Source organism: Sus scrofa, chromosome 8, assembly GCF_000003025.6.
Source record: "Sus scrofa isolate TJ Tabasco breed Duroc chromosome 8, Sscrofa11.1, whole genome shotgun sequence".
In the NCBI taxonomy this organism is placed as follows: Eukaryota; Metazoa; Chordata; class Mammalia; order Artiodactyla; family Suidae; genus Sus; species Sus scrofa.
In genome coordinates this window covers 14,774,655-14,790,570 of record NC_010450.4, presented here as the reverse complement: position 1 = coordinate 14,790,570, position 15,916 = coordinate 14,774,655, and the positions used below count along the sequence as shown (strand labels likewise).

At 36.1% G+C, this 15,916-nt stretch overlaps 1 protein-coding gene and 1 long non-coding RNA gene across 2 annotated transcripts in view; both read right to left on the bottom strand.

Annotated features, from left to right (window-relative positions):
• Positions 1–15,916, bottom strand: part of SLIT2 (slit guidance ligand 2) — a 391,090-nt gene that overhangs the window by 358,945 nt on the left and 16,229 nt on the right. The window contains 1 exon segment of the mRNA XM_021101059.1: positions 12,256–12,327. Within this exon segment, the coding sequence (XP_020956718.1) occupies positions 12,256–12,327 (72 nt within the window).
• LOC110262064 lies at positions 830–12,249 on the bottom strand. Its single transcript, XR_002346584.1, has 2 exons — positions 2,435–12,249; positions 830–2,395 (listed from the first exon to the last, which is right to left on the bottom strand). It is a non-coding gene; the product is annotated as an uncharacterized LOC110262064 (long non-coding RNA).

Below are 15,916 nucleotides of genomic sequence, written 5' to 3'. Positions count from 1 at the left end.
GATTTTTAATGTAATTATTGTAAACTACATGCATTAGTCTTGTTCATCCAACTTAGCTTTTTCAAACACACTATTTGCTGCAGTAATTTCCCGCGTCAGCTAAATTCCAGAGGATTACATGGTGGGTGGGGAGAGGAAAAAAGGTATTTCCTTTTATCAAATGTAACTATGTCGCTTTTTCATCCCATCACGTTCCTCTGTAATAAAATAAGAATCCAGGGTGGTCACTTGTAGTACCTGATTAACAACTTTCCTTGAAACTATTCATTAGGTTTGGAATCCAGTTCCTCAAAGAGAGGGAAAAAAAACCACACCAACTCAGAGAGGGAGCCCCCATCTTTTAGAAACAGATTCCAGATTTCAGTTGCCTTCAGGGTTTTCAGGTTCTATGCATTCTATTCTCCTCTAAAGGTCAGAAAAATTAACTGTCCTGGGTGGGCCATGCATTTAGTAGAGTGAATTACAGAAAATGAAGGTCCCCGTTCACAGTCCTATTAAAATCAAAAGGTGGTAGCACAGACACAAACATAAAATGCTGTGTCGACCATTATTCTCCCTTGATTTGCCTTGTTTGGTTTATAACTCATTTTTCATGCTACCATTAGCGATGTTTGAGAGGCAGGTGATTATTGAAACTACTTCAATTATACACCACTTACTTCGTAGTGAGGGATTATCAAGTATCAGGATAACCACTTAATACTGCGTAACCATCAAACCTCCTCCAATTTTTTTTAAGCTAATTCTTCAAACAATTTATATTTAATAGCAAAGCCATGTAAAATGTAGGCAGGCTATATTTATCTAATACAGAAACTGCTTTTATTTATTTTTTTTTTAGATTGTCAATAGGAAAGAAGAAAATCTCAAAATCATTCATCCACAATCTAATTATCTAATTCCCAGTTTATTACCATGAATAATTCCATTATAATTCCTGCAAATCCTGTGAAGAGTTCCCTATAAATTCTTGAAAAAGAGCTAGAGCAAATTTTTGATATATTTTTATTTCCTCTCCTTCCTTCCATTATGTTTGAGTATTCCCTAGACACCAGGAGGCCTTATGCTAAATTACTGCCCCTCTCTTACCTGACCTATTATATACTTTTATAAACCAATAAACTGGTCCTTAAATCAAGTACTTTTGCTTAGCATCAGCAGCTAGGGACCAGCAGAGTTAGGAACACAACAAGGAGTATGTCTTTTGACTCTTGAGCGACACAAAGATATCTTATTCCAAATGCAAACTATGGACTTCTTTGAGCTTAATTTCTGTCAAGCAATCAGTTTCAAAGTATTTATTAAGCAACCTGCACTAGACTAGATGCTATATGTAAAACAAAGACAAATGTAAGCAAGAGTCTTGGCAAAATTAACGTACATTATGAATAGAAAATGATACCTAACATGAGATAGATAATAATCACGGTAGTTAATGAAAAACAAAACAAAACAAAAAAAAATGCTTAGCACTTACTACTGTCCTTTAGAGACTAATTTACACAACACCTCCCTGAGGTAAGTTCTACCATCATCCTCTTTCTTACAGGAGGGAGAATCTAGACACAAAGCAGGCAATTGAGTGACATTCCTAAGTTGACCCATTAAGTGATTCAGACCCTGGCAGTCTGATTCAACAGTCCTGTACTAGGAACCATTACATTATAATGGATGATCATTTGGAGGTAATTAAAGCAGTTGAGAAAAATGTGGTAGAGGAAGTGAGGCTTACAAGAGGACAGTAAACTATGCTACTCCTAATTGGAAGCAAGGAAGGAGTTCAGAATGTGCTAGGAATTTCTAATCAGCAACAGGGAAACCTGCTGGCCTGGGATATAGCATAAATGTGCTAGCAATGAGAAAGTTAAAGCGCTAATGCAGAACTTGGTGATAGTGGGTATTTTTAAGTCAGGCAAATGGGATTTTGTGCAAAAAGGGAAGTTAATTTTAACTACCTAATCCCTGGAAAGTGGACTAGACTATCTCTAGACATCATGTCTTCTGATCTCCTGATAGGCAACCGTTTCAATAGAATAACTGTCAAAGATATTTGCTACAGTATAATTGTTCATATTTAGAAGAGTTATTCCCATTTTTTAAAGATGCAAACCTGGAAACTTTATCTAAAACAAATCTTGAAATCTTTCTCTTTCATTTCCAGTTAGAGATTCCAAACAATTAATGCATGAAATTTTAACAATGACTTTCTCAATATAAGAGCAACATATCAGCGGCTTTCTTAGTATCAAAGCAACATATTTAATCTATGTTAAAAGAAATGTCCTATAATTTCCCTAAATATTTATTCCTCAAACATTTTGAACATTCACAAAATATTTATGTTTCTGTAGCTTTCAGAATCCCCATCTCCAACCAACCACACACCTACACACACCTACACACACACACCACACACACACACACACACACACACACACACACACACCTGGTTGGCTTGGAATTTCAACTGGTATAATGCACTACATCATTTAGAATATACTAGTTATCCAGTATGTTAGGTAACCAGATATTGCCACTCCTTTTTTTTTTTTTTTTTTTTGTCCTTTCTCTTTCATACATTTTAACTTCTGAGCATTTTGTGTCTTGTAAGTACCTCAATCAAAAGATGGATACTTATGTAAAGGAGGTAACACTTAAAGCAATATTCCTACTTGGGTTTTTTTTGTTGTTGTTACTACCCTCTGGATGGAGAAACAGCTTTGGAAGAAAAAAACTCAATGTGGGTTTAAAAAAAAGTTTTAGAGAAGTACTGAAACTTGATAGAAGTAAGGAGAGCATATAACATTGTACTAAGTGCCTATGTAAAGCTCAGCAGTATTTTGTGAACTAGAACGTAATTCTTGGTTCAAAGCAGGGCTTTCTATTAAGAGATTTTAATAACATTCAATCCTCCTTGCAGTCTTTTACCATGAATAATACAGAAAGGAGGTTTTATCCTGAGGCATTTGAACCTAAACTTAAAAAAGGGGATAAACATTTTTAGTTTCAATATGAATAAAAAAAACTACACTATAATGATATACTCATTTCTGGAAAAGCTAAGAAAGATTTTACTTGAACAGTAAGTAGCTTAGTAAATATCTCTTAATCGTTCATATATTGGAATAGGAAATTATATATCTGGATAAAATGAGACAAATAACTGACAAATTTTAATAATACTTTTAGAAAAAGAAAGTGTTACTGATTGTGCAGCAGCCCTTGATAGTACGTACATATTATGTTTTCCAAATGTTATCAATCTGTTTCAAGACCATTCTTTTTTAGGTAACTCTTTTTATAAAAGATCAAGAATAAGTGAAGGCATTTGATAGCATTGAATTTTTCAGTAATTAATGAAGTGAATTTGAATTTTCTTCTTAATGGCATCATTCTTCCTACTGTCCATATACAAACATCTTTCATCACACAATAGTAACAATCTCTCATTAAATAATGATGATGATAATATAACAGCAATTTTTTTCCCATAGAATTTGCTTGAAAATAATATTACTTATTTTGACCCTGATTCTTAAAACAATGTAACTACAGCGGTAGTTTAAAAGATGTAAAATACATATAATAATCGGTATTATAAAGTCCTTTAACTGGCAACTTCAAATGTTTTATAGCAGAAAACTTAGAAGGTAAATTAAATAATATTTAAATGTTCGCACAAAAATAAGTGTTTAATTAAGACATATTTTGAAGATACAAATCTAGAAACCTTTTAAATAAGCTCACCAGATTTCGAATGTAATTTAAATTACTATTTTAGGAAAAGAGGGTCAAGGTTAAACTGTTTGTCTTCCTTAAAAAGTTTATAATGTCTTTTGTGTCTCTACTAACAAAAAGAAATCTCAATGAAACTTGGATATTAAAACCTCCCAGGAAACCAACAATAAAAGCTGCTAAGAATCTCACAACTTTTTTTTTCCTTAGGTGTTAATTAAATGATCATTTAACACTGAAATGTAAACACAACATTTTCATCTCCTGACAGCACAGCCTATTATAAATCCAGGGTAATAAAAGTCTTGGTGTTAACACTCGGAACCAAGTTCCCACAACACTCTAAGATGCCTTGTCGTGTCTAAGGTTAAGCATCTAGACACAAAACAAAGCCTGTGCCTACTCTACTTCCAGTGCAATTTTCCCATCGCCCAGTGACCTAGGTAACACTTTGAGCAATAAAGAATAAATTTAATTTCTCCAGCATTTTGTGAGGATTAGAAACAATTGTTGGCTTGCAATGACTTTTTATCCCTGGATTCTTTTCCTCCAGAGCATTCCTCTGGTCCTAAAAGAGAATTCTGATGGTTTAAGACACAGAACAAACAGAACTTTAAATTAGGCTTTTTTCAATCCATTGGAACTGTTGGAGGGGAAGCAATCAACCTTTCTCTGTGCTGTTCTCAGCTATTCACATACTTCAAGCTTTAATCTCTCACTAGTAGAAGAAACCTATCATGACGGGGCAAAGCTATCTTTTCCCATTCTGTTTCCAGACTTATTTATTTCTCTTTAAGGTTTTCTTTCTTTTTTTTTTTTTAACACTTAAATCAAGTTGCCAGACTTAGCTGTTCACATTCACTCGGGGGGCATTTCAAGAGGCACAGATGTTCTCTTAAAAACATTTCACACAGTCATGTCATACCCTAGATCCTGGGTATTGCCAAAGATTGGCTTTTTTACTCTTCGTTGCTTCCTTTTCTAGAGTTTAGGGTTTTTTTTAAACTCTTGCCCCAAGTTTCTTAGGTCACAATTTATCAAGTAAATAACTGCATGATCGCAATTAACCTGGCGGTAAGTGGTAAAGAAAAGGGCATATGCCACATTCATCTGAATGCAAAGCTTATGTACATATTGGAGTTATAAAAACAAAACAAAACAACTTCTGACTCAAACGTATTTCATTATCAATCACTGTTTAAATCCTAAAGCTAAATGGTGTGTAATTTGAACTGCATTTTGATAAAATGTTTATAGTCTAAAAATGCACTGAAAATCATACATGTAGCTGAGGCAGAAGTGTCAATGTCCCACAGATCAAACTGTATTTGATATTAAAAGTGGATGGAATAATTGTCTTATCTTGTTTTTAAAACTAAAATTTTAATTACTGATAAATATGTTCTTTAGCAACACATATAAATCTCCTGAATAACTCTCAGAATAGTTTACCTATAGCTTTAGGAGTTTACTTGGCATTTTCTTTTTTTTTCCCTCAGCATCTTCTAAGCTGTATTTTTCCTTCCTTTTGTTATGCAGGACAACACATCATTAAAACAACCATTTAATATGCAGACTAACATGAATAGTTCCTGAGTCACAGTCTCTTTTTCTGCCCTTAATTCATTTTATATAAGAATTTTAAAATTAAATGAATCATAACTGGGAGAGGGTAAGAGACCTCATTAAGAACATTCTGGCCTTAATGTACCTTGTGTTGCCAAGTAAGGAGAAATGGAATGGTGCAAATGCACATTTTATGTTAATTTGCAGTGTTAAAAAATTAATGTGGTTATGCTTATGTATGTGCTACTACACTGAGAATAAATGCAAGAGAGACATTAAAGAAAACCAAGAGATTTGCTGACTCTGGGCAATTTGCAAGGATATTTGTGTGATTATTATTTCATCCTCTCTTGCAATGACAGAATGATAATCCTGCAAGTACCATTTCTATCAAACCTGAAAGGTGACAATGACCCTTTGAACACGAAATCTATGTTGTGACTTGAAAATTTCTCAAGAGGTAAATATCATTCCCACTTTACTGATAAGAAAACTTGGCTCCAGAGGTGTCCATTGATTTACAAAGACAGCAAAGCCACTAATATCTGAGTAGATATTTAAACACTAGTATTTTATACCGCCCCTCGCGATAATAATTTAATTGATTTCCGTGTCTTAAAACATAAAATAAATATATTAAAATTAATTAAATAGAACTAACACCCCATGGGTACTTATTCCTAGAATTCATATTCGTATAAACTTCAGTCACCAAATTCTAATCTTGAGATGGCAGTGGCAATTTTATGACTGACAGTCATGTTTTACAATATTCCCTGATCATGTGTATTCGATAATATCATTTTGACATGAAAACCATACACTTAAATTCATCTTTCAAAAAAGCACAATCACTCGCCACATACTCTGTAGGCTTCAATTTACATGCATACTTAGCAATGGCCGAGGTCCACAAATGCCACATACTCTGTGAGGCCACATACCATGGCAGCTCTTCTCCCCAGCATCTATCACAGTATTACAAATTCAAGTTGGCAAACTGTGAGTACTTGTTGGTGGAGATAGAAACGTTTACATTTGGGGAAGCAACCATTAGAACAAGTGCACTTGAGTGGGAAAGGCCTTCCTACACTTGACTTTCCTATGCCAGGAACTATGCTGTGGATTTCACACTCAGAGAGTCTACTTGGCAGACTGGCTACAGCAGAAACCTGCCAGCTTCTGACTTCCTCCAGCAACAAGGCTTCTATTAGTGATCCCTTGAAGGTAAAAACTATCCACAGGAGGCCTGGCAAAAATTTCAAGTACAATCTTAATCTTCATTACTTTTATAAAATCATAGTACTGCATGTTGATTTATAAACAAAATCAAAAATAAATCCTGCCAATGGCTTGTCCTTTTTTTTCTTTCCTCCATGGCAAGTGGCTATGGACACTGTGCAATGTGTCCAGATATCAGTGTATCAAGTCTTTTGTCTGCTTACTTAAAAACAAACCTTTGGTTATGTGACAGTCAACTCCTAAAATTAAAAACTCCTCATAGATCTCTGTTTGTGAAATGGCAAGAACAGAGTCCCTTGGGCGCAATAATAAGTAATTAATAAGTTCCTTAATAAATAATAAGAGACTTGGCGTTTTAATCACTGACAGTTAACACTTTCCCAAGGGTTATCTCTCTTACTGGATCTGTGTTTTTAAAGATAAGGGGTCAATCTGTTCCCCTTAGCAAGGGATCTGTATTAACGACACAAATCATGTATCCTATGATAACACAGACACATCACTTCTGAAGAACTTTTATTCTCTGCACCCGAAGCTCTCTGGCAGGGCATTTTCAGCAAGAGAGATCAGCAGCAGCTATCATGGCAGCTTTCTCCATGAGTAAGGATGTAGATGTGGCGGTAACCGTGGCAACTGTAACCTGCAATTCCTGCACTACCACTGTGGGATTTATTGTGGCAGGGGCCAAACAGGCCAAGAGTAAAATGAAGCAGGAAACTACGCACCTGACACCTCTAGGAGCCCACCCTTTAATCAGAGCTGGCAGAATTTAATTCAAGAGGACTTCTGACATAGGCATCACGGTTGTATTCGGCTTTCATCCCTGAATACAAGAATCCTGAGACTAAATTGGCATCAGAGAACTGAGGGGGTGGGGGGGTGGGGGGAGGCAGGGGAGCGGTAGCATCATATTAAATGAAGGTATATGTTGATTAGGTGAAAAATGGATCATTGTGATTTTGCTATGTCCATCAATACCCTTCGATGTTTAGAAAACCTAAGGGGATTAAACATTTAATTAGCCAAGATATCCTTTAAATTTAATTTGTTCTCCATTATTCATAATGCCTTCCCTGTGTTACTGTTTGCTCATTCAAGTTACAAACTCTGAACCTGATGGAGATTTAATTCAATACATCAAACACTTACTGAGAGCTTTCTAAAGGTCAAGCCTTACACTAAACCCTGGGGATATTAAAAAAAAAAATGTTTTTGTAATACACGTACACCAGCATTTATATGCATAATTATAGAAAACTCATCAACAAATAACTGACAAGTATATTAGAGGTTATATCTGGGTGGTGAGATAATGAATAATTTATACTCCCACTTTTCTATTTTTCTGAGTTATCTAAACCTTTTTAAAATAAGCATGCATTAAAAACCAAAATAAAAAACTAAGGCTCTTCATCTATGAAAAAAAGGAAATAACAGCTTCACTATGATATTTGCTATGCTTTACAAATTAATTTTACCTTAATAGAACAAAAATTAAGTTTCCTGCCTAAAGAATCTCAACAATTATTATCAAAAACAATTTGGAGAACCTGAGATCCTATCTGACAGTAAATGAATTGTAACCTGACTAATTGAATTAAGCACTCAGAATCTATTTGTCTCAGGTAAGGAGTCACTAGGCCATAAAAAGAGTCCTTGGTTCTTGTAAAACTACTACTTACAATGTTAGATAATTTAGTGCCTCCAAAGCTCACTGGGGAATAAAAAATACCACTTGCTAACCAGAAATAAAGAGCTTTTATTCAAAGAAGTAAAGAAAATGAATCACTAGGACTTACATATTTATTTTTGTTTGTTCTGTTTCAGTACATAGAAGTGAAAAACGAGTTTCTGCAACATAGTTTGGCTACTTAAGCTTATGTTAGAAGTCTGGGTAAATATAATAACACTCAAAGAAATAAACTAAAAACCGCAAAACAAATATTTATAACCAAATGTCTAACCACGATCCTACCAATGAAATTCCTCTCTAATGAGCCAGATGAGTAGCTGCAAACCCAAGCTGAAGAGTGTGAATCACTCACTGGTAAACCACCTTTAAGTTACATGTTTCAGGACGATGTGTATATGCTACTCATAAGTTTCAATTATCATCGACCATTTCAAAAGTCACTGAAACTTCTCTTAATTAACCAGCTCCTAATGCTCTGAAAATCATGTTCTCCACTCTTAACACTGATAATAAAAAATGCAACCTCGGTTTTGAAGGAGAAGCAAAGAGGTAGTTGGAGTCTGGACATAAGAAAAGTATGTGCCGGCACTTTTAACCTCCAACCTACAGCCCTTCACTTGACTTTTCTCTTTACTTACACTTTCCATCTGTCAACAAGTGCTTGTAATTTTATTACACTGTCCTGTAGTTTGTGCAGAGTTGGTATTATTTTACAGAGTTCTGTTAATGGACTGGATAAATGGTAATGCTATTTAAACTAGTCTCCTGCTCCAACAAACACAGCTGCAACTGTACTACTATTTCTGAGCAAACATCTTGACCTGAACATGTAGTGCTCTCTCCTAACCCGTCCAAAGAGAAATTGGAGCAGACAGCAAAGGAAAAGCATATTTGGCCGCTAGCAGCAACCAACCGTGTCGAATCATAATTCATATACAGTGTACCCTCTTTTCTTTTATACTGCATTTAGAGTTTTAAAAAAAAGCATGTGTGATTCTTCACCTGGCATCTCATTTTCAGCCAAGAGGCAAATGGTGATTATTCATTACAAAAGCACAAAGAAATTCTGTATAATGGCCAGTAGATCAGACAAGATTTAATCTAAGCAAACAATGATAAAAAAAAAAATCAGTGTAAGAACTATACATGAAAACAAGTAAGCATTTCCACTGATTATGTTAGCAGGAAAGAATAGTATTAAGGAAGGTAAAAGATAAAATAAGTTCGCAAAAGAAATAGAGATACTAAGTAGCATTACGAAACAATTTATAAAGAGAAAATACATTTTAAATTTGTTTCTTTCATGAGTTTTTGATGTGTGTGCCTCTACTAAATTATGTAACAGGGCAACTGTAGATTATTTAGTATGCAAATACAATAGCCAGTCCGATTTTCTCTGTCATGACATATTGTCCCTGCTATTTATCCAAAATCCTGTATCCTTTGTCCTGTCACTTATCTTTCTTGTGAGATAAAAGTTCATTTCTCAATGAACATTTTAAAGGACATTTCTGTATGTAGATTTGTGCATATTTTTCCATCTGTCAGAACATTTGTTTCAGGTTAGCTACTAGGCACCTGTGTCATATGAAGAAAACTTGAACTTGCATCCTTTCTCTTGGAAATCAGACTAGCCAAGCAGTCAGCTTCACAAGCTTTTGTTCCTTTATTTCTTGAAGATACTTAGTGGTGGTTGTTTAATTCAATGAGTGATCAGCATCATAAAAAACTGATCATACGTAGCTTATAATTTTCCTCTCAAGAGAAAGAGCATTGGTAAGAATCCACTAAATCTAATTCAGGTGAAACAACGGTGCCTCCACTCAAAAGAAGCTTCCTGGTTCGTAAGGTTCCTAACACCGGGGGAAAAAAATCACAACTCTATGATTCTATGTGTATCCAGTGCCTAGGTCAGGTGTCAAATCCCAGTCAGTATTAAACATTAAGCTGTAACTTCAGGAAAATCAAAGCATTCAAGTCCAATCTTCCATTACTTCCTAGGAAAATCCTTTTAGACAAACAAGCAGATTAGAACCCCTATGAACACATTTTCTAGCTGCCCATTTTCCCATTTTCAATGTGCTTTTAATTAACTAGAAAACACTGCCTTATAGTTTTTTATAAGGCTCTGTTTCTTCAATTCACTTAGGGATCTCAAGTCTTCTTTCATACAGCAGCTTCATAAGGTTATGAAATCATAACAAAAACATAAGGGAAAATACTGTGGTCCACTCTATGATATTGCCAAAGGGGGAAAATGTTAAACAGAATATAATTTGCTAATAGGGGATTCTGCGCTAGATTATACTGCCTGAATTCCCCTAAGAAAATTCATCTGCGTACTTCTAGACTGAAAATCAGACATTCTAGTTTCTCAGAGATAGTGTTAAAATTGCTTCCTACATTTTCCCCTCTTCAGCTTAATCATTTTAATTCTAGCTCTAATGGTCATTCCGATTTAAATTATATTTTCACAACCGCGTGGAAAGTGGACAATTTTTTAGACAATATGGATTGTTTTATATGCACACTATTAGCAAAGTAACAGTTTAACAACACTCATTGTATACTAGCTTTGAAGTCAATTCTTCAAAATCCCCTCAATCAAAAAAAAAAGTTAAAGAAGAAAGTAGAATATTATTAAAAACATCTCTGCAGCCCTTCTTGGAGATAAAGCACAAAATAAGTATCAATTTATATTCATACATATAATCTTCATAGCAGCCTATATCCCGTTTCCTTGGTAAAAAGAGTCCTTAGAGAATTTCTGTTAAAAAAGGTGGTCTTAAGGTTTCTTTATTTGATTCTTTTAAATTTACTTAAATTGGGCCAATTAACCAGCAAGGAATGCAAAACAGAGGAGAAACACTGCTAGGCCTTCGAGAACAGAATCAGGCAGGACAGACTCTAGAATGAAGACCTGGTGTGTAGCTGGCTACACCTTTGACTACCCGGAAAATTCTCTGTACAGTGAACTAAGGTGTCTGGAAGACCTAGCACACATCCTAACAGAGATACAATGCAGGGGAGGGCTGTGGGAAGAGAGCCTTTCTACTTCTCTAATTGACAACAATATGGAACAAGCAGGCTACAAAGGCTTGGCTACAAAGTCAAGTACAGACGAAAAGCAATCTCCTTGCTTTTTTCCACAAGCATGACCACAGGGGACTTCCCCACTCTCCAGGTGGGAGCCAAGCTCTGCAATATATTCTATATATCTCAATAATGTTTTCATGACATCCACGAACATCAATAATCATTGCTATTTATTTTCCCAGCACTTTGTAGCTTATCTCCCATCTGCACAAAATTATTCATACAGCTGAAAATCTAATTTTAAAAGCTTTGAAAATGTGTTTTCACTATTGCACATTAGGTCAGCAAACAAGCATTCCCAGGGAGGAAAAACTAATTCTGCCTAAAACTTACATTATGTTCCTTCCAAAGAAGTACTTCCGTTAACAGTCGATGACGTATTTGATATGAAACCCTTACAGTCATTCATATTGCAGAGTTTGGAATCCTGGCTTTGAAAGGAACATTTAAGAGGAAATTTACAGCCCTCCTTAAATACCTTATAATAATATTTCCAGACTAATAAACCCTACTTGAGCGCAGAAACAATATCAAAAAAGCTGACATGAAGAACCCCAACTTTATAAGAAAACACTGCCAACTTCCTCTGAAAAGGCTACCTTTCCTTTCAAAACGTAATCAAAAGTTTCCAGAAAGAAGTTAGGTACATCTCTCCATCAGGACCAGAAAAGAATAATACAATTGCAATAACACATCCACGAACCAGTAAATGCTAACGAAATAAAAGAAACGGAACCACTGGAAAACCAATCATAAATTTCCAAAACCGAAAAGAAAGACAGAAAGAAAGAAAGGCAAACTTTTAATCCATTAATCTACTGGTGAAGAGATTCCAGGAAAGCACAAGGAAACAGGTCCAAAAATACATTTAATAAAACACAAGATACTACCCAAAGCAACAATAACTATTTCTGTCTACTTACAGCCTGTAGAGCTTCGAAGTCCCAAGAAACAGCAACTCAGGAAACAGCTGAAGGTGATTTCTGTTTAAACGCCTTTCGAGAAAAACAAAAATAAAGCACATGTTACACAGAAAGAACCCGACAAAGAGTCTGTGATTGGGTCGTGTCATGCCTCATCCTGTATTTCAGGTAAGGATGAAATGACATTCAGGAGAATCCGAGCATTGCAAATCAAAAGTTGGTTACATCTTTTGTTACAGGACTCTTTAAGGCAACTTTCCATTAGGCTTACCCCGATGATGATTACTGGGGCCTGAACTCTAAATGCACATCCCATGCAACATCAGTCAACCAGTACAGACGCAATAAAAAAGAATTTCTGGACTCAGACTCCGGTGTCAAGGTTAGGCAAATTCAACGTACAGCAGAAATACTATATTAAATGGTGCCCTAAAATAATTTATATGCTGTTTCAAAATGACCTAAATTTTCAGCCAAGGCACTGAGGGGAGATGGAAATTTCATATTTTTTTTCCACTTTTCATTTAGTTTCAGAAAAATGTGTGCGAAAGCATCAGTATGATTTGTCCCTCTAGGCAAAAATCAGAAGAAAACTGCAACCCACAGTTCTTGACTCTTAACTGAGTAAGGCTGAGTTATAACTAACAGTGACGGCAAAAATGTTTAAGTAATTCTTTTAATGTTTAACTGATATTGGGGTGTTTTAAATATTTTAGAAAAGAATCTGATTGCAACTCTAATTCAAGGGAAACCCTGGTGCTATGTAACTAAGCTCTTTTGGCCTATGAACACTAGCTAAAGAGTGACACATTCTAGCCTCTATGGACCAATACCCCTAATGCCATTCATTTTAAGTGTCCACTTTAACATTTCAGTAAAAAATAAATGTCGACCTCTCCATTTTTCCAAAATTTAAATAAAATGATGGCAAGCTGAAGCAGAATACACATTTAAACGATGTACAAACTGCTAGAACTCTACAAGAGGGTAAAGATGTCTGGAAATGAATGTCACACTGAAGAAACTTGAAGTGTTTCTTTTTTTTTTTTTTGGTCTTTTTGCCTTCTACATGAGCCACTCCTCGGCACACGGAGGTTCCCAGGCTAGGGGTCTAATCTGAGCTGTAGCCACCGGCCTACGCCAGAGCCACAGCAACGTGGGATCCGAGTCAAGTCTGCAACCTACACCACAACTCTCGGCAATGCTGGATCCTTAACCCACTGAGCAAGGCCAGGGATCGAACCTCAACCTCATGGTTCCTAGTCGGATTCGTTAACCACTGAACCACGATGGGAACTCCTTGAAGTGTTTCTTGTCTTAAAGAAGGTTATGGGGACAGGAAAAGAGGGCACATCAATCTTGACACTTGTAAACGGTCATCAGTGGGAGCAGCATTACACTTTAGTATCTGGAGGGCAGCAATGGCACTAGTCATTAAGAAATGGCACTCGTCTTAAGAAAGTATATCATAAAGATGATCTTTCAAAGTATAAAAGATGTAGAGACATGGAATAATCAGCTGTAAGAAACCCTCAAATTCTTACTGCACATACATTCAACCAGAGCCCATACGCTTTTTTTTTTTTTTTTCTGCAACAGATGGAATAAAGACAAATCCTACATTAGATGAAAAATTGGACCAGGTGAACCTCAGAACCTGTCTAGCTCTAAAATGCCATGAGGAGAGGATGGTAAGTGTGACTTTTGTTACACAACTTATATTATTAAGAAGTTGATCATTTACAGAAAAAAATCTAAGCACTTAAAAATGCATGTTCATAAAAATGTATATGGAGACAATTAGAGGGAAAATAGTAAAATTTGCAGTGAAAAGGTGGGCTTACTTTTTACTTACACTACTTTTTATGAATACAGCATAAAATTATGAATAAAGGTCAAATTTAAAGTGAAACCAAAAGCTTTTATTTTTTTTTTTTGCCGATCATAACTCTGAGGAAAGAGTACTTTCAGATTCTACTGCTATACAATTTCAAGAAAATAGAACTTAATTATGACTTTGTTACCTTTGTGTCCAAAAAAATAGATTACAGATATTCACAAGAGCGGCCATGAGAATTCTTCTAGGGAAGACTCCCCATTGTCCAAAGAGCCGATCCCAGTTTTCAAAATGACAGAGATGTGCTTTCATCATCTGATCCAAATGCACTAATAAACATCATCCAGGATTCTCCAGCCAAAACACGCACGGTCCTTCAGGCAACTCTCTGTATGGAGCCTTTCCCTTTCTCCAAGGGATGCTTTCTTACATCCTCTGTGTAATGTTCTGATTCTCCTACATCAAGTTGGTTCCTCCCTTGCCTGTGCCCCCTTATCCCGGTACCAGTCGAGTCCCTCACACTGTATTATATTTAGTCACGTACTGGTCTTATTCCCACTAGGCTGTTAAGCTCTTCGAGGGCAAAAGTCCTACCTATGTATCCCCTTCCTTCTTCCCTTGCACTTGTCAGGTTCTTAGGAAGTGCTGAATGAGAACAAACTGTTCTTTGCATTTTGATACAGTTCAGCCAAACCCTAGTATTTGCATTTTATGTTCCGCCAACTTTCTCCAGGCATGCTCCCTAAGGAAACTGCCTTAGGTTTTACTCCCCCTCCAGATAACTAGGATCCCATCACCAAACCTGATTTTGTGTGCCCTACACAGCCTCCTTTCCCTGCTTCCACCTCCCCCAGCCGTGCCATTTAGAAATTGGAAAGCATTTGATGTGTTGAAACATATTCAGATATCTAAATGACTGAGAGCTTCTACTAGATTTCTTTTCTTTCTTTCTTTTTTTTTTTTTTTTTTTTTTGTCTTTTTGCCTTTTCTAGGCCCTCTCCCGCGGCATATGGAGGTTCCCAAGCTAGGGGTCTAATCGGAGCTGTAGCCACCGGCCTACACCACAGCCACAGCAACGTGGGATCCGAGCCACATCTGCAACCTACAACACAGCTCACAGCAACGCCAGATCCCTAACCCACTGAGCAAGGCCAGGGATCGAACCCACAACCTCATGGTTCCTAGTCGGATTCATTAACCACTGAGCCACAACAGGAACTCCCTTCTACTGGATTTCTTGTGAATGGGTCTACATTGTATCGTTTCACATATTGTAAGAAAGCAGGTAATTTGGATAGGGTGTAGTCAGTGTATTTTCTCAATTTTTGTTCATATTCTCAGTGGTACTTAATTCATTCCCAAAGTAATAACTAACATATATTAAGCTTACTAGGTGATAGTCACTGTTGTGAGAGGTTCCATGAATTATCCTATTCATTCTCACATAAATTATCTCATTCATTCTACCCCATGAGTAGGTGCTATTATTATTGCCATTCTGGAGGGAGGCATACAACTCAAAGAAACTATGAAGCTAGAATTCGAATTCAGGTGGGGCGACTCCAGAACATACCCTCTGAATCACTGCTTTCTAAGAGACACACTCTAAACATTGCTAAACGATAAATCAAAATGATGTAATCCTGAACTTTCCTTTTCATCCTCTTTTTGAGGGGGAAAAACAGAGTTTTATATAGCCCACTTCTTCAGTATCTATGAATGAATCACCTGAAAATAAAATACCAAATTTCATTAAAAAGAAAACTAGTTTTATAGTCAGCTCACTATTTTAAAGATATATTTAAAATACCTAAAGTTGAGAGA